The sequence below is a fragment of the Phodopus roborovskii genome, unplaced genomic scaffold, assembly GCF_943737965.1.
Source record: "Phodopus roborovskii unplaced genomic scaffold, PHOROB, whole genome shotgun sequence".
Lineage (NCBI taxonomy): Eukaryota > Metazoa > Chordata > Mammalia > Rodentia > Cricetidae > Phodopus > Phodopus roborovskii.
In genome coordinates this window covers 980,521-999,636 of record NW_026125640.1, presented here as the reverse complement: position 1 = coordinate 999,636, position 19,116 = coordinate 980,521, and the positions used below count along the sequence as shown (strand labels likewise).

Here is a 19,116-nt window from a genome sequence, read left to right as displayed (position 1 = left end):
CATTTAGTACAACCCATTGAGAATAAGATATTAATCAAAACCTGGATTTCACAGTACTGGATCATATGCCTTAAAGGCATCATTGTATATTCCTTTTTAAAAGAAGGGAAAATGAGGAAAATAGGAAACAGTATGTTTGTATGTGATACAGACAAAAGTAATTTGGACCCACAATAGGCCTGGGCAAAGGTTGGATATAGAACAAATTATGGAAGCTTTGGGCCACTATATGAAAATATTCTGTAGCATGCCAACAATGATAGTGCCAAATCTTTGTTTAGCTTCATTGTGTTCAACTCTTGTGCAAATCATGTAAGTGTTCCATGAAACAACTTTGCTTTGGCTATTTACTAGTATCAGAGAAAGACTGATCCTTGGAAAATGCTTGGAACAAAAAGTCCCGCAGGATTTGGTTAAATGAAGTATTTGATTAGTTATCATTAACAACATGATGCAAAGCCAGGAAGGACTATTAACTCGTTGTTTTTAAACTTGGCTTCAGCCCTCAGAGCTCTGCCCAAACAGCAGTATTTCTGTGTGTCATCTGTCTTCCCTGAGGACCTCCCAATGAGTCAGAGATAGTCAACATCCAAGGAAAGTCTTTAGAAAAAGGAGGAGAAAGGCCATGGGCACAAGCATGAGTGGCAACCTATAAAGCATGCATACAGAGGAAGCAAGAAGGATGGAGTAAAATGGTGATGTATGTGGCCTGTTATTGCAGCTAGAAGCCCTTTTATATACTCTAGAACTAATTTTCAGTGTAAGATTCAGCACTGATGCTGACCTTTGGATTGATTACACAAATGGGGCATCAAAACTTTCCATCTCCTCCAAATCATCTATCTTTGACTTCAACTATGTCATAAGGCTGTTATTTCCAGCAAATCCTTTCTGGATGAATCACCATTTTAAAATGCTAATCTCCAAGGGATGGACTAAAGCATCATCAGAATTAGCAAAGCTTAGGGGAAGCAGGGAGTTCGGGTTGCAAACTGAAGATGGTGAGGCTGCCTTCCTGCAGAAGGCTGCATCCTTTCAACTGCCTGTCCCTGATCATCTACTACTTCTGCAGATGACTGAGCCAATCCCATTAGTTCTACAAATGGTGTTTGTGTGTGTGTGGGGGGGTACGTTAATCAATATAATGATAACTGCATTGAGACATACCTCTGAGAAAAGTCTGTATGCATAAAAATCCTTTTCAAATTTAGATCTTCAAGGGCACAAATTGATTATTTCCTCGTTGCCATATTAAGCTATTTCTGTCTCTGAAGTGTTCTGAGCTCCTGTTTCACTGCTCTTCTGATAAGAAAGAGTAGTAACTGTGCTAGAAACCAAATTACAACCTAGTTGTATGAAGTCTTTGAAGTTACAGCACTCAATCCTTAATCAAGAAGTCATTAGCCTACATTTCATCACTTTGTTCTATTTTTCTTTTATCCCTCCTGGCCCTAGGTCATGCTCCCATATGTCTTTCATTCTGATTCATGTTCTCTTGCATATACTTCTTCAGATCATATCTGAAGCCAAACTGATATGAGATGCAGATGTTCCTCCACCATTGAGATGCAGACGTTAGTACTCACCATACCTTCCCTGTTTGGCTATTCTACTTTTCCCCTATCTCTTTTCCAACAATTTTGAGGATGTATGGCTGTTGTTTCTGCATCTGTTCATTACCAAAGCTTGAAGGTCATGGGACAAACAGTAGGAGAGGAAATACAATATAAAGTGGAGGAAATCAAGAACAGGCCAGAATGGGACCCCATAAGGAATAACTGGAAATCGTGTTGTTTCTCATTTCTGGCCTTAGTGGTGAGGTCATTTAGCCAAAGTGTGATAGTATTTTGTCTTAAAGATAAGAGCACTGGGAAAGATCATTTACAGACCCAGTTGTTATGTCACGCCAATGAGCAGAGCAGGAATGTGTGCATCTCAGAATGTCCAGTGCTTTCTCTAACAGTTTCAAAATCCCTGAAAATCTCCCCCATGGCTGATCCTAAGTGGAAACAAATGAGAGTGAATTCTGGAAAATGTACCTTAGCTTGAGCAAGTTGCCATATTAGGAAACCATTGAAGTTTACCCCTAATCAACCTTCAGTTCATACACATCTCCTAAACATATATTTAATATCTTAATAAAGATAATATTAGGGCATTGTGCTGCCTAATACAATTACCCCTTGTACAACTGAGAAAAATTCTCTTTTCTAATTTAAGATTACAAAGTTAATTTTTATCTTTGAGTCATGCTCATTTTCTTTCCAAGCTGATTCATACTTTTCCTTTGATATCCTGTCCCTTTCATATTTAAGTTGTGATGTCTTAAGTAAACTTCCTAAGATTTTATTTTGTGGTAGTTAATGAGGTGATGAAAATTGAAAGAAAATAAAAGTATATGGCTACTTTATTTGTATATATGTTCACATAAAATTAAGGAAGGAACACAAGTATATTATTCCTTATATCTACAATGCTCATATGTTCTTAGATGATATCAATAAGGGCTTTTCCCCCCATATTCTCTTCACTCCTTTTTGTTTTCTGCAAGTACTTCAGCTATTCCTTGTTTTTTCTTTAATGGATAGGTGCAAAGCATTGTTCCCAAAAGCTCTGGACATATTAGCAGTCTTGTCTGAGTTAAATTATAATTTTCTATTGATTTTAATATATGACATGGACTATTAAGAGACACAATTGAGAATATCCTATATAACAGGCATGCTGTATTATACACATATTGTGTGATAATTGCAATCTAATATATCTCTGGTAACTTTTTTTTGTGAACAATTGAGTTTATTTTATCATTTTTATTGCATTAAAATAAATCTTTGGCCAGTAGATAAAGAGATTAATAGGACAACAAATTGAGGATGAGTGCTGTTACATTCAACTGACCTTTTGATACTGGAAGAATGGTGTCATGAAAATGTTCACGGTCCCAAAATAGAAATGTAGGATCTTATCTACAAAAGAGTAAAAGGAAAAAAATAAGTATCTCTGGTAACTTTGAACACCCTGTCCAGACAGCGAATTTTCTTTCCTGCTTGTTAATTTAATTTGTTACTGTATCAAGAGTGGACAGGCAACAGTCTCAGCTTTCACTAAATGGAATTTGTGCTGGTCCCTTTGAAACTATAATCTCTCGACCAGCAGATATGGGAAGGTACATTTTGCCAGCAGATCACTAAAGGTGATGTAAATGGTGTCACTCCAATTTTCCTCCCTTTCCTTTCCCTTTCTTTTCTTCTCTTTTCCTGACAGTGTTCCTTTATGTAGCTGATTCTGACATGCAAATTGAAAGTCTTCCTATCTCCATCTCTCAAATCTAGGTAATGTACCCTGCACTGACATAATAACTCTCCCACTTTCAACACTGGCCTCCTGGATTAATGAATATTGGCTAAGTGAGAAATAGCAAAACATCTGTGAAGACATTGTCTAGGTTTGTAAGGTGATGGCCCCTATCTCATGCCAAAACTATGTCTTCAGAGGACTAGTGAACATCTATGAATCCAGGATAAAGAGAAACATGATAAAATCCTTATATGAATATGGCCCACTGCTGAACCTCATTGGTTGTTACTTGAGTTTGAGTTTGGTATAAAAGTTCTGCTCTGTACAGGATGATAGTGAACAAGGTATTCCATATGCTTATAAATGGTAGTTTTGAAAGAAGCATTATGGGTAGAGAAGGTATTCACAAACTAGCTTATTGAGAGGAATTCTTGTGTCCATCTTTCAAAGATGCTATATAGGGATATAAATGCTGCTACTATTTAATTTCAGGTAGTGACCTCAAGTCATACAGAACAACCTATAAAATGGGCCTATTTTCACCTCCAGTCAATTTATCACTTGAACTCTGTGTAGCAGAAGTAGAGGTTATGAACATACAGCTACTTCTTTATTCACTTTACTTGTGCCCCTGGCTTGCAAGAGCTTCATGTCATTGTACCTGTGCCTTCTAGGCCTGCTAGAGTCCTATACCATCTATGCCCCTTCCATTTGATGCTGGAGTGATGCTATGAATGCCTAGGCTTACTGCTTTCCCAGTTTAACAGTATTTCAGTTATGACAAGCAGCTGAGTTTGCATAACTTGCAGGCTCATGGCAAAACCACACACTTTCAAATGCATCAGTCTGCCACTTCTAGCACTGCATCTTCTGAGGTGTATGGCCCCAAATGGCTAAACATCTTGCATCCTAGCCTACACAAAAACTCTTATCTTGTTTTGAGCCCTTATTTAAAACCAGCATTTCCTGGTTCAGAGCCCAAAAGGAAGGTAAAAGGCATCCATTCACTCAACAGCTTCGATTTTAAAGAACACTGAGTAAGAGTCCATCTCTCTGGTACCTAGGCTGACCTTTCTAATTACAACTTGGAAGTAAAATTTTATTATCTACCTGGAATAATTTATGTGTCCACACTTGTGACTAGGGCTTCAAATGTCTGTGGTTGATGAAGTTCACAAATGTCATTTTCTTGGAAAAGAAATCAAAGTCTAGCTGACTCAGAATTAAGCTCTTACTCATCTTTCCTCTCTTCGTCCATAGAGATAGTGTGTCTCCATTTGTTAAAGTTCTCCTCTAAAGCTCATAGCTAGAACTTTGAGAATACACACAGATTGATTACATAATGAAACTATTAACCAGCATACATTTTCAACATGCATGCTAGCTCATGCACCAGAGTTAGAAACTGGTCCCACTGTCAGGGACCTCTCAGATAGCTCCAGCTCCACAACTGTCTCCCACATGCAGAGGGACCAGTTGGGTCCCAGGGAGGTTCCTCATTCATCATAATTCCAACAGGCACATGTCAAATCAACTCGTATTTCTATTCTTTGGAAAGTCTAGTTCAGTTGGCAGTTTATATAGATGCTTCTCTCTGAAGCATTCTATACTAACTGCAGTAAGTACAGATACACAGAGTAAGACTTAGGAACTATTGTAGCAATTCAATAGCCACTTGACAACTGAGAAAGCTAATTTACAAGTGTTCTGTTTTGTATATACTCACTCATATATGGATTTTAGACATAGAGCAAAGGATCACCAGCCTCCAGTTCACACCATCAGAGAAGCTAGGATACAAGGAGGAAACTAAGAGATTCATACAAGGTCTCTCACAGAAGGGGAAAGGAACAAGATGTCCTGAGCATATTGGGAGTGGGTAGGGGCAGTGAGTGGAGAGGGAGTTAGGAGAAAGAGAAGGGGAGGAGGGGAACATTTGGGACCAGGAAGATTGAGTCAGGGGACGAATAGATGAAAGAAATTAAAAAAAGAGAGAAAAAGAGATACCATAATAGAGGGAGCCATTATAGGTTTGAAGAGAAATATGGCACTAGGGAAATGTCCAGAGACCTGTAAAAATGACCCCAACAAACAAATTGAGCAATAGTGGAGAGGCTACCTTTAATGCCCTTCCCTGATAATGAGATTGCCAACTACCTTATATGCCATCATAGAGCCTTCATCTAGTAGTTGATGGAAACAAAAGGAGACACCCACAGGTAAACACTGAGCTGAACTCCTGGAACTCAGTTGCAGAGAGGGAGAAGTGATGAGCAAAGGGGTCAAGACCAGTCTACAGAAACCCACAGAGACAGCTGACCTGAAGAAGGGGGAGCTCATGGACCCCCAAACTGATAGCTGGGAAACCAGCATTGGAATGACTCAGACCCCCTGAACATGGTTCCCAGTTAGAAGGCCTGGGCAGTCTAAGGGACCTGGGACAGTGAAACCAGTATGTATCCCCTGGTGCATGAAGGGACTTTGGGAGCACATTCCCCATGGAGGGATACTCCCTTAGCCTAGGGACATGGGGGAGGGCCAAAGTTAAAGTTAAAACATCCTATCAGTTAACAGGAAATTTTTAGTATATATGTAGTAAACACTGCTAGCAAGAAATTGGTCTACTATACCCAGAAAACATTATTTGCCAGTTAATTGTGCTCAATAAATTTAGGCAAATATAAATCCAACATATCATAGCAAACTCCTCTTATTGCCTATTACTTGGTTTTGTATTTATTCCAATAGGAGTTGATCTTTTGGGTCTGTATATAAAGAAATGGCACAAAACAAAACCTGGGATCATTTTGGCAAACCTGAATGTGGCGGAACCAAGGAGAGGTTCCTGGCTTTTACTATCATGATGACTCATTTTCTAAGGAATAGTGGGTGAGTCACTTAAACTTCCTCCTATCACCCATTTATCATGAGAAGATGTGGAAAGGGACAAACTAGAGATCTGGTTTAAGATGTTGTGGAAATGAGGAGGTGTGGAATTGAGGAGGATGGAATAGGGAAGAGCTGCCCTTGACTTTGACTTTCCTAGGCACCCCTTTCCTGCAGTATGTGGATGACTGTCAGGTCCTGCCCCAGTGCTGCCTCTGGGTGGACAAGTTCAAGGAAAAACAAGGGGAGTGAATTTTGGGAATTCATCCCTTTGTTCTTCACTGAGACCCATTCTGCTGTGGTCCAGGGAACAAGACTGTTGCTGAATTCTACCTCTTGGCACTGCAGATGACTGTCATGTCTGCCAGGCTGTGATGTCAGTGTTTCTCTTTCATTCCCTCTACCACTTTGCCCAGGGTTAGGAAAATCTTCAGAAGACAAGACAGATGTTTGTGTACCTCTGAAGTGTCTTAAAATTTTCCCCTACCTAGACAGGGTTCATATGTAACCCAGGCTGGGCTTACACTCACAATCCTCTTGCCTCAGCCTCCTGAGTGATGAGATTTTTAGATGCGCATGTCATGTCAGCTGTGTGTTTTCAAAAACATTTTCACTTATTTATTTTTCTAACAATAAAAAGAAATATCACACTCTTAAACATTTCAATAGTAGAAAGAAATTTTTAATAATATCAATTTTTCCACTCTGCCTTCCCCATTCTATAATATGTTACCCTGCTTTCTCCACATCGCAAATGCCAGCCTAATAGAAACATTATTTTATTCCTTGTTATTTCATTATACAGGATATCTTGAGGGTAATCTGTGTAAGTACATAGGCATCTTGTTCATTTTTAAAGGCCACCTGTTATTTAGTCATATATGTACTCATAATTAATAAAAGAATTCTCCTCTTAAGGGATATTGATATGTATAGAAACCACTAAACTTTTGCTACTATGCATATTGTTAAGTAAACACTTTTCACACAATCTTTATATGCTTGATGGAGAAAAACACTTAATTTCTAAAGATTCGTGAATTTATCATGTATGGCTGATTTTTAAAACCTCAAACAGGGCATCTTATTTGTCTCTATGTTCTGAGATTTCAAGTCAGTCCAGCATTCTTGTGTGTGCAAGTATTTGGAAATTATTTATTACCCTCCTAGCTTCATGCTCAAGGCCACAATGCATTTTCCCCATTTACTAATAGTATTATAGGATCTGTCTGGCACTGTTTGAATGACTTATTCATTTAATTCTCATTAATCTATAACTTATTTGATAGATTATGAACCTAATTAACTCTCATGTTGTCTGTCAAGATAGTGTTATATGAGTTCATAAACTCATATCCTCACCTTCTTCCGTTATTTCTTCTATCAGAAGAATGATAATAACAACAACATCATCAACAGCAACATCAACAACAATAATAAATGAAAATTAAATTACGATTTGGACTGAGTAACAATGTGAAATACAGGGTCTCCCTATGTAGTACATGCTGGCCTCAAACTTGTGATCTTCCTGTAATTGATGACATGTATCACCACATCTGGCTAAACTGAGTGATTCTTAACACACTTAGTTTCTCATTTTCTGTGACTAAGACAGATTCAGGGGACAGGAGAAAGCCAGATGTTCCTTCTCAATGAATGCTGATCTTCATGAAGATACTCCACTTCAGAGGCCATATCAGAAAGGAAGGCCACTCGACAAAGCTAACTTAGACCTGGAATTTAGGGTGCGCATTAACATTTGCTTATGGGCCTAGAATAATTGTTCTTATCTGGGAGCAATTTTTGATGTGTGGGACTTTTGTTAATGCCAGGTGACAATTGTTGGTTGTCACAGCTGGGGGTTGGGGGTTGGTCCTGGTGTATAGGTGCTGAATGTGCTGCTAAATGCCTTTTAATGCTCAAGGAAACCCTTTCCCAGGAAAGGAGCCTTCAGCCCCTAATATCAATAGCATCCAGCTTGAGAAAGCCTGTTAAGTTATCCTATTCTAAAACCAGTGACACTGAGAATCGAAGACTAAAAAGATACACTGGCTAAAGCATTGTGTCACATCCTTGAGGATTCGGATTTCATTGGTCCAGGCTAGAATCTTAAATAGCATTTTAATGAAGCTTCTTTGGGGTCTGACCAACCTGTCACAGGATTGACACCTACTTTCTGAAGTGTCTGATCTGAGGGAGGCCACAAAAGGGCCCAACCTCCCCCATATTTTGCAGCTGGAAGGCTACTGAAGGAAGTATCAATGGCAAAACCCAAAGGACACAGGAAGACATTCACTCAAATACTGGCGAGGGTAATATGGAAGCCCAAGTTTGGGCCTTTAGTGAGAAGTGGCAAAGACCCTTTTGAATAAACAAATTAAAAATCTTCTAGGTCACATCTACCCCCCCCCCACCAAAAATAGAAGAAAGAAGGAAGGAAAGGAGAAAGAAAAGAAAAGGTCTTCTGGGTCATTGCTCTCAAAGACCTTGACTTGGCAAGGAGAAAGATACAGTTTTGCAGTGGGTATGATTTTAATCTAGTCACACAGCTCTGTGAACTCAATGGCAACTAGCTAGGTTTTATCTTACCCCAAAGCCTCAAAGAAACTGGATCCATCCTGGGAGCAGCCTAGAAACCCTATACTGATACCAGAATGTTGCCAAGCCTGCCCACAGGGTGGAGCCACTGGGCTGGTCCTGCTGTTTCTGAGGGTGGTTTATAGCACTGGAGATGGACACATTTGGCTGCAGGAAACAACCACTGAATCTGTAAAGTTGTAAGTAGACAGAGAACTTCAGTGCCTTATACTCCCCATCAGCTGATCCTTAAATCCCATTCTAAATAGCAGCATAGCAGATGGTCACCAGGCCTAGCCCTTGATTCGTTCCTTTGCAAAAGAGAAACATAAAACCCTGTAGTATGGCCTTGGCGCTCCTGTACTGGCACACCTTGGTTCCATAACACGTTTCTGAGAGGCTGTTTTTTCCCTGGTACAGTGGGCATAATAATGATGAAATTCGAGGGTAGTCATGAGTGTCAAACCAGGGAATGTGTCCAGCTCTAGAGGGTAACTCTGGAATCCTGGGTTGCTTCTTTTTCTATGTGTCCCACAGGGACTACAGCCTTCTGCACACATGCATTCGTTCCAAGGGCCCAGGATCCTTTAGGTCCTGGAGATACTAGCTTTTTTGTGGGAGCTGAGGGGTATGCAAATGGAGAAAAGTATACTTTTGGATGTAATGTGTTTCTACGGCCTCTCGCTGGAGATTTCTGCCTCCGAGTGGAGCAGCCCAATTTCCAGAAAGAAAGGATGGAACAAAAAGAGAGGGGGTGGGCAAATGGTGGGGCGGGGAGCCCTGAACCACTCTGTGTTCCAGGGAGGAGGAAGGAGGGCAGGCCCAAGACGGGAGGGAGGGAAAGAAGGAAGCCGAGGAGGAGTTTTCCAGCCTGGCCTTAGTGGCTCTGGCTCACTGCACAGCCCCTTGGTCTCCTGGCTTCCTCCCTCCCCTTAAGTGTGCTGCACAGCCTGCTGAGCCAGGGAAGTGTCCGCTCGCCATGGGGAGCCCGGGACTCGGGACTATGCTGTGGCTGCCTCAAGCGCTGCTGCTGCTGTTACTGGTATTGCTGCCGCGAGTCCCGCCGAGCCGGGGCTTCCCAGGTAGGAGTTAAGATGGGGGTGTCTCCCCAGCGGTACACCTAGGAACTTCGGAGCCCTCTGCTGAAACCCCTCGCCTCAAACAGTGGGAGGCGTGAAGGGCGCCCTTTGTTTACTCTGAATTCAGTTTTCACAGTCCCTGGGAGCTGTTGAAGTGTGGGGCTCCCGACGGGAAGCATGGAAGAGAGTGCTATCAGATCTTGCAGCTCCAGGAACCTGAGCCTGAGCACCTTCTGCTCCCTGGGCTCCGAGGTTTAAACCTCTGGAGCTGCCATTGGCTTCACCAGCCTGAGGGGCCTTCATGTGTCCTCTTGTCCTGTGCCCTCCCCGCTTCCCCAGCCACTCCACTCCCCTCAGTGCTGCATACTCCGGAATTCCGAGAAAGTTTGCTTCTCTGAGGGAGAAGTGCCAGCTGAGAGTGGTGACATGTGGCACGCACTTGGTTAGCACCAGGGAAAGTGGGAAAGGCTCAGCATTGTGTTGGAGGGCGTGGTCTCCAGCATTTAAGGGCACCCTGGTATTTACTGAGTTTTCACAGGGCAGGGAAAATTTTCTTTGCAAATGCCTCTTTAAAAATCCCTGGTTATCAGGCCCTCTGAATGTGGATGGCAGTTATAGTTATGTGGCTTGATCTGTTGGCGGGGGTGGGGGGTGGGGTGGGGGAGTGGCTGGCAGTGGGACCATGAACTGGCCTTTTGGAGCCCATTCCCTCTGGTGGGATACCTTGCTCAGCCTTGATAGAGGATATCCTGACGGAGCTGGGAGGGTTTGGTCCTGTCTCAACTTAATATGCCAGGCTCCTGACTCTCCAAGGAAGGCCTTAACCCCTCTGAGGAGTGGATGGGGGGAGGGTGGGATTGGGGAGAAGTGGGGGGAGCTGGGGTAAGGGGAGCGAAGGGGAACAGGGGTTGGTATATAAACTGGAAAAAAAACAAAAAACCAAAAACAAACAAACAAACAAACAAAAAAAAACTCTAGTTAATGTCCTCACAATGAAATGTTAACAGAGAGCTTCTGAGGGGCAGGGCACCCTGTGGCCTTGGAATGAAGAGTCAATCTTCGCAGAGGTTTTAGCTATCTGTTAATAGAAAAGTGGTGACATGAATTACAAAGTATGCAAATACTTGTCTATGTGTTCGACATCACAGTGGGTAGTTTAAACCTGAGGCTTGGGAAGAAACACGGAGCTGAGATAAAAAGATAATGAATTCCTAGTTAGGGAGCTGGCTAGATGTAGATTGAGGTTACTTTCACAGTGAATGAATGAATGAATGATGTGTGATATAAAGACAAGATTTGTGTTTTGAGCTGATGCTTGCATGTTTGCAGTTTTGAAGGAACTGATTAGGGGCAAAGTGCAAAATATGCTTTACCTCCGTTGCTAGGGAAGTGTCATTTTATGATTTAGTGTCCCCATTCCCACCTCCTTGACAACAAACTGTGTTAAAAGGAGCTTAGAAGGGAAGGAGAGACAGTCTAAATGAAAGAATCTCAATTTCTGGTTGAGCTTGTTCCAGGCAGACTCCCTTCCTTTTTCATAGGCTTTTCCTCCTCTTTCCTGTTGCCCACCTCCTTTCTCTCAGCTTCTACCCTTATATAGTATAGCTTGCTGCCAAGCCTCAGACACCCACAGAATCCTAGATTGGCCAGCTCAGGCATTTACTACTGCTAATGTTTTGGGACTCGCCCTTGGCTTGCTTGCTCAGTTGGACAGCATGAATGTCCCTCCTCCCTCAGCCAGGCAGCCTCCAGGTACCTCCCTGCTGCTGTTTCTGCTGATTCCTACCCTGCCATCTGGCTTTTCTCAGAAGAGAAGAAAACATTTCTCTGGAGACCCCTCCCATTTTTTTCTAGCGTATTTCTAGACGTTTCGTTTTTAAATTAGTTATTTTGTTCCTCCCCCCCAAACCCAGCTATAGACCTCACACTGTGACTTTCTACACTACAGAATACTACTCAGTTGGAGCCCTGTCTTGCCAAGTCCCAAAGGAGTGTCTTGGGAATTGAGCTCTGCAGGGGCTGTTGAATCCCAAGAAGAGGGGATTTCCGTTCAAGCCAGAGATTGTAAAAGTCTGGGGAATACGCCGCCAGACTTGTACATCTGGAGGAGAATCGTATCCTCTGAGTTCACTATTAGTTGTGGGGTGACAGGTTTTAAAGGCTGCACTCCCACAGTAAATGGGCACCATGTCTCCATGAAAGAAGATTTGGATCTGGAACCTCACAAAGAAGGCTAGGAAATTTGGGCCCCATCAGCGCCATCTAAGCTCTTACAGCAAATCTGTCAGAGAAAGGGCAAATCATTCCCATTACTACCCAGAGAAGCTCTCTGGGGTTCTTCCAACCATGAATTTGAAGCAACTTTTCTGGGCCTCAGGTGTAGTCCTTACAGTCTAGCAAAGACTGTGTGTCTACTGAAACCCACACAAAGCATAATAAGTGCTCCTAGCACAGTTGCCAGTGTTTTTGTTTGGATTATTTAGATGAATGGGACTTTTCATTAATTCTATTCTTAAATGAATTCTTGTAAGCCTCTGTATGTCTCGGAGTTTGGAAGTTCACTCTACCTCTTGCAAACAAAATTGAGGGTGGAGAATGAATGCTGTGGCCATGGAGAAAGGCTTTGTGAGTCCTCCTAGTACTGGATGAAACAGGTAAAGTACTGTGGGTTCATCAGGAAAATTTAAAGCCCCATCAGACCACAGCAGTCAAAGCAGTATTCGGAACTGCCACATCTGGAGTTAAGTATTAGGAGCTGAGCACCTGGCTCAGGCTCTACAATTAAGGTCTCACCAGAAACGGACTAGAAATTTCTATTTGTGTTTAAGGCATATAATCAACTGACAAAATTACTCTGCAATATAAAAGGGGATCTGGTAGAGAGAGGGGGGCATTTTCGTCTGGCATTGTTTTTGTTGAAAACACTTCCCGTACAGTAAATTGTTGCCACTTCACAGATTTGTGAGTTGAACAAGGGACTGAAACCATCATTAAGACACCAATTTCAGACCTTCTTGCTTCTTCAGTCCTTGCACCATAATCAAATACATCCCTCATCCCTTCGTCCCTTCTAGATGACAACCATAACAATCTCTGTTAGTCTCTCTGAAGCTAACTCATTGTCCTTTTTTTGTCAGCCAAATACTGGTCTTTTAAATGCAGTGTGTGTGTGTGTGTGTGTGTGTGTGTGCATGCGTGTGCGCAGGTATGTGAACATGTGTGTGTTCTATAAGTCAGTTTCAGGTATCTTCTTCTGTTTCTTTCCACCTTATTTGTTCTCTGAGGCAGGGTCTCTCATTGAACTGGGGGCTCATCAATTGGGCAAGATTAGCTGGGCAAAGAGGTACAGGAATCCTCTTGTCTTCTCTTATCCAGTGCTCAGATTACAATTGTGTGCCAACATACCTAGCTTTTTATATAGATACTTAGATCTGAACCCAAATTCTTATTCATATGTGGAAAGCACTTTACTTACTTAGTCCATATGCAGTGTGTGGCCCTATAGCAATTTAGTTAAGTTTTCTTTCTTTGTAGATGCCATTGCCTGCACCTTGGAGTGACTCACACAGTCATTCAACTGCTCAAAATTCTTCCCATTATTTACAGCCTCTACGCTTTGGTGAAATTAACTGACCAATTCTTCCTCCCTCCCTCCCTCCCTCCTTTCCTTCCTTCAGTCCTTCCTTCCCTCCTTTCTTCCCAGTGATGGGGATGGGACACATGATCTTCTGTATGTATGTATATGCTTTGTGGCTGAGCTATAATACTCCAGCTCTTGAAATTCTTCTTCTTGATCACTGAAAGGGAAGTCTCCTATCTTTCTTTAAAAATCCCAGCTCCCTGTGGCTGTTTTGTGGTCTTTCTCATATATTTCATGCATTGTATGTTATGCACTCCTCTTCTAGATTTTGAGTTCCTAAAAGCTATGCTTGTACTATGTTTTACCACTATCTGTATTCCTGAGAATGCTTAGCAGACTACCTGGTACTGATGGGTATTTGTACTTATGGAATTTAATGGACCCTGAACCTCTGATGATCTGCAAGAAAGGTGCATGGATGGGTAAATGGGATTTCGTGGCACCACAAATATACACATATAGATATGGCTTGCTGGCCACAGAGGTTCATTTCAAATCCATGAGTACCCTCTGTTTAAGCAATAACTGTCTCTGTTGGGGGCTGTAAGATGAGAGTGCAGGCATGAGCTAGAGTTTGCATTTATTTTTGTTGGCTGCTTTATTCCATATCCTTCCAAAGTAGTTGACCGGTTCCCTTAGTAAACACATGTATGTGTGCTACATCAATTCCCCTTTCAGTAAACACAACTAAAGCTAGTAATTGAAAGCAAAGAGAGTTTCAAGAGGTTTAGTGTTGCCAAAAGTGTAACATAGTATGGAGTTTTTAGCAGCCAAATTATGATTAATATTCAGACTGAAGATTCTCTTACAAAATAGCAGTATGAATAATTGCCTCTCCAGTGCTAGTTTGTAGGGAGGTACTTGAGCCAGCCTCTCATCTTCAACTGTAAGATTTTGGAACTGCCAGCTTCAGTGGGTCTTTTGCTTTGAGAGGGGCTGCTCCTCTCCTGGGATATTTAAATTCTGGTCTGAAATAGAATTGGTTCTGGCCTTCTCTAATGAATTTTGAGCTTTACTCAGAGACTTCCTTTTTCAAGTGGACATGAATGATGAAGAAGTTCTGTGCTTAGAAAAGAGGGCTTCACAAGGTATTCAGTTCCTTCTTTTAAGTACCTTCCTATCTTCTGGGGAACTAGTCACAGTCACCTAGAGTGGTAAATGTGTGATTGGCTCTGGAAGTACCGAAGAGCCATGCAGGAACTTGGCCTGCATGTTGAATGAAGGCTGATGCTTGGAAATGTTGCTGCCTAGATGCTGATGCTAAAGATCCATTGTTGCATTAGAATAACTTTGGGCTTTTGAAATTTTAACTAAAACTCTGGGCAGCTATCCCTACCCCCATGGGGGAAAGCACTTATCCCATCTAAATCTGCTATTCACTAGATGGTCTTCCTGAGCTGAGTGAAAATGGACACTAAAATAAACAAACAAATAAACAGATAGATAAATACACACAAGATGAAATTACCAGAATAGGAGAACTTTAATTCAGCAGTAGGTGGAGGTGGCTTCTCTACTGAACACCAACTATATAGTTTCCAGTTCTCATTTGAAAAGCAACAATGGGCTAAGTGTGGCTCAAAAAGGTATACCACACCTGATTCCCTAAGCTCAAATTCCAACAACCCCCCCAAAGGTAAAAATAAATGAGAAATAAAGAAAAATATTAAACAAAGTAGATATAAACATAGATTGAAATTGTTTCCTGCCCTTGATTATCACAATGTCTGAGGTCTGGAGAAGATATTGAGCTAATATTTGGAATGCAGATGGTCTGAAGTAGTTGTGAATAAGACCCAAACTATTCAAGTTTATATATCTTTGTGGCATTTAGCAAAATTTCTAAGACTGCTTCCCAGTGGGAAAGGAATGGAAGATAACAAAATGTCACTGAATATTTATAATACTCTTAATAAAATAGCCAATGGGACAGGAGGGAAGTCTGGTCATTCTTAGCTGATGAGGCCTTTGGTCATCAAATTGCCCTAGAGCACAGCTCTAAGAGATTTAGTATCTCTGGGAAGTTGAGAAGTTCTGAGGGTAAGGTTCCAAATAAAGATTTAGAGAGAAAAGGAAGTTCTGAGGGTAAGGTTCCAAATAAAGATTCAGAGAGAAAAGCTTGCACCCTGTGTCCTTAGGAGTGCTGCTAATCCGACAAGTGCTCTAGGTAATAAATGGTTACACCTGGATCTTAAGAACACATGGCACACTCTGTCCTCAGAAAGCTCCAGAGCACACATTCCTCAGCCAAATGATGTACTCAGTCATAATTCTTAGCTTATACTGGATGCTTTTCCAGGGAGAAGATAAATGGGGTTGGACCTAATGCCTCGTATTAGGAGTTGTCAATTGAATATATTTGTTTAAAAACCTTTTCATTAATTAATTTTTTTGTTTATTGTATATACTAACCACAGTTTTCCTCCCTCCTCTCCTTCCAGCTCCCATCCACTCCTCCTTGATTTCTGTTCAGTAAGGGTAGGCTCCCCATGGGTGTCAACAAAGCATGGCATATCAAGTTGAGTTAGGATTAAGCTCCTCCCTTTGTTTGAAGGCAGGGGAAAGCAACCCAGCATGGGGAATATGTTCTCAAAAGTCAGCTCAAGTGTTAGGGACAGGTCTTGATCCCACCGCAAGGAACCCTACAAATAGACCAAGCTACACAACTGTCACACATATGTAGAGTGCCTAGGTTGGCCCCATTCAGGCTTCCTAGCTGTTGGTTCAAATTCTGTGAGCTCCTATGAAGCCAGTTTAGTTGCTTTTGTGGGTTCCCTTGTGATGACCCCTTGGTTCATATAATCCTCCCTCTCTTAACAGGATTTCTGGAGTTCAGCCAAGTTCTTGACTGTGGATCTCTGAATTTGTTTCTATCAGCTACTGCATGAAGGCTTTCTGATGACAATTAAGGTAGTCATCAATCTGATTAGAGGAGAAGGCCAGTTTAGGTGCCCTCTCCACTATTGCTAGGAGTCTTAGCTGATGTTATCCTTGTGGATTCCTGGGAATTTCCCTGGCACCTGGTTTTTCACTTACCCCAAAATGTTCCCTCATTAAGACATCTCTTTTTATTACTCTCCACCTCTGTCCTATCCCCAGTCCCTATAATCACTCATGTTCCCATCCCCTACCCCCAGTTTACCCAGGATCTCTTCTATTCACCTTCCTGTGGAAATCCATGTATCCCTGTTTGGACCCTTCTTGTTACCTGGCCTCTCCAGGGCTGTGGATTGTAACCTGGTTACAGCTAATATTCACCTATGAGTGTTTGTCTTTCTGGGTATTAGTACCTCATTGAGGATGATTTTTATAGTTCCATCTATTTGCCTGAAAATATCATAGCATTGTTTTTTGTTTGTTTGTTTGTTTGTTTTACAGCTGAGTAATACTTCAATGTGTAAATTAACACATTTTCTTTATTAATTCTTTGGTTGAGAGGCATCTAGGTTCTTTTCAGGTTCTGACTATTATGAATAACACTGCTATGAACATAGTTGAGCAAGTATTCTTGTGGTATGATTGAGAATGCTTTGGGTATATCCTCAAGACTGGTATAATTGGGTCTTGAGGTAGATTGATTACTATTTTTCTGAGAAATTGCTATATCTATTTCCTAAGTGGCTGTACAATTTTACATTCCTGCCAGCAGTGGAGGAGTATTCCCTTTATTTCACATCCTCTTCAACATAAGCTGTCACCAATGTTTTTGATCTTAGCCATTCTGATATGTGTAAGATTGTATCTCAGAGATCTCAGAGTTTTGATTTATATTGTCCTGATGACTAAGGATATTGAACAATTCCTTAAATGTCTTTCAGCCATTTGAGATTCTTCTGTTAAGAATTCTCTATATAAATCTGTACCCCATTTTTAATTGGATTATTTGGTACTTTGATGTCTAGTTTCTTGAGTTATTTATATAATTTGGAAATCAGTTCTCTGTCTGATGTGGGGTTGGTTAAGGTCTTTTCCCATTCTGTGGGCTGCTGTTTTGTCTTATTGACAGTGTCCTTTGCCTTAGAGAAGCTTGTCAGTTTCATGAGGTCCTATTTATTAATTGTTGATCTCATAGTGCTACTGGTGTAATATTCAGGAAGTTATCTTCTGTGCCAATGCATTGAAGGCTAGTCCCTACTTTCTCTTCTGTCAGGCTCAGTGTAACTGGTTCTATATTGAGGTCTTTGATCCATTTGCAGGGTGAAAGATATGGAACTATTTGCATTCTTCTACATGCCAACCATTTGTTGAAGAGGCTTTCTTTTTTTGTTGTATGCTTTTGGCTTCTTTGGCAAAAACCAAGTGTTCTTAGGTGTATGGATTTACATGCTGTTTTTATTACTATAGCTCTAAAGTAGAGCTTTAAGTCAGGGATGGTAAGGACTCTGGATGTTGCTATATGTCATAGGATTTTTTTTATCTATCCTGGGTCCTTTGTTTTCCATATGAACTTAAATATTGTTCTTTTGAGGTTTGTCTGTAAAGAATTTTTTGGGATTTGATGGGGATTGCATTGAATTTGTAGGTTGCTTTTGATAAGATCACCTTTTTACTTTAAACTCAACAATTCATGAACATGGAAGATCTTTGCATTTTCTGATCCTCTCCAATTTCTTTCTTCAAACACATGAAGTTCCTGTCATATAGGTCTTTCACTTCATTGGTTAGAGTTACCCCAGGATATTTTATATTACTTGTGGCTATTATGAAGGGTGTTGTTTCCCTGATTTCTTTCTCAGATCATTTATAATTTGTATATAGGAAGGCTGCCAAGTTTTTTGAGTTAATCTTCTATTTAGCTAAATTCCTGAAAGTGTTTGTCAGCTGAAGAAGTTCCCTAGTAGAATGTTTGGCATCTCTTATGTATATAATCACATCATCTGCAAATAGCAAAAGTGTAACTTCTTCCTTTACAATTTGTATCCCCTTTATCTCCTTTTGCTGTCTTATTGTTTTAGCTAGAACTTCAAACACTATATTGAATAGATATGAAGAGAGTGGACAATTGCAGACTGTTTTCCTGGCTTTCAAATATTATTGTATTAATTTTTCTGTCCTGTTCTTATAGTGACCTGTAGTGTGATTAGTCACATGTACCAGCAATTTGTTTTTTCATGTCACCATCACAATGAACCTCCACTTGTGTTTAGTGGATACATCTTCAACGAAGTTGCACCCTAGTTTCCTCTAATGATTGGCCTTGGTCTGTGACTTACTGTGTGTGCAACTGAGCTGAGTGACCCTGCCTGGTCCAGGCTTCCAAAAATATTCAATCACACCAGTTAAATTGGAGTCACAAGGTGATATTCAAGCCAATGGTTTTCAGAGCCATTGTGGACTGTTGAAGAAGTGATATTGTTCAAATTCCCCATTTTCTGAAACTCAGTTCCCACATGGTCATTCCTTATAGGAATTCTGTAGACCCATTGTCACTGACTCAGTATTTGTCAGGTCAAGGCTGTGGTAAAATGCTGTTTCTTCTCAGATTTTTGACTCAGCTTTTTAGGGAGTAGAATCATATCATTTCAGTATTAGCTATGTACAGTTCTAATGTCCTCATCCATGTAGAGTCTTATTAATTTTTCTATTGTCATAGCTTAGCAGGGAACCTGTCTCCAAGAGGGTAATGACATG

At 41.1% G+C, this 19,116-nt stretch overlaps 1 protein-coding gene across 1 annotated transcript in view; it reads left to right on the top strand.

The window, feature by feature from the left end:
- The first annotated feature begins 9,745 nt into the window (after positions 1 to 9,745).
- Srpx (sushi repeat containing protein X-linked) overlaps positions 9,746 to 19,116 on the top strand; it is a 71,641-nt gene continuing 62,270 nt past the window's right edge. The window contains exon 1 of the mRNA XM_051177955.1: positions 9,746 to 9,848. Coding sequence (XP_051033912.1) covers positions 9,746 to 9,848 — 103 coding nt within the window. The remainder of the gene's footprint in view (positions 9,849 to 19,116) is intronic.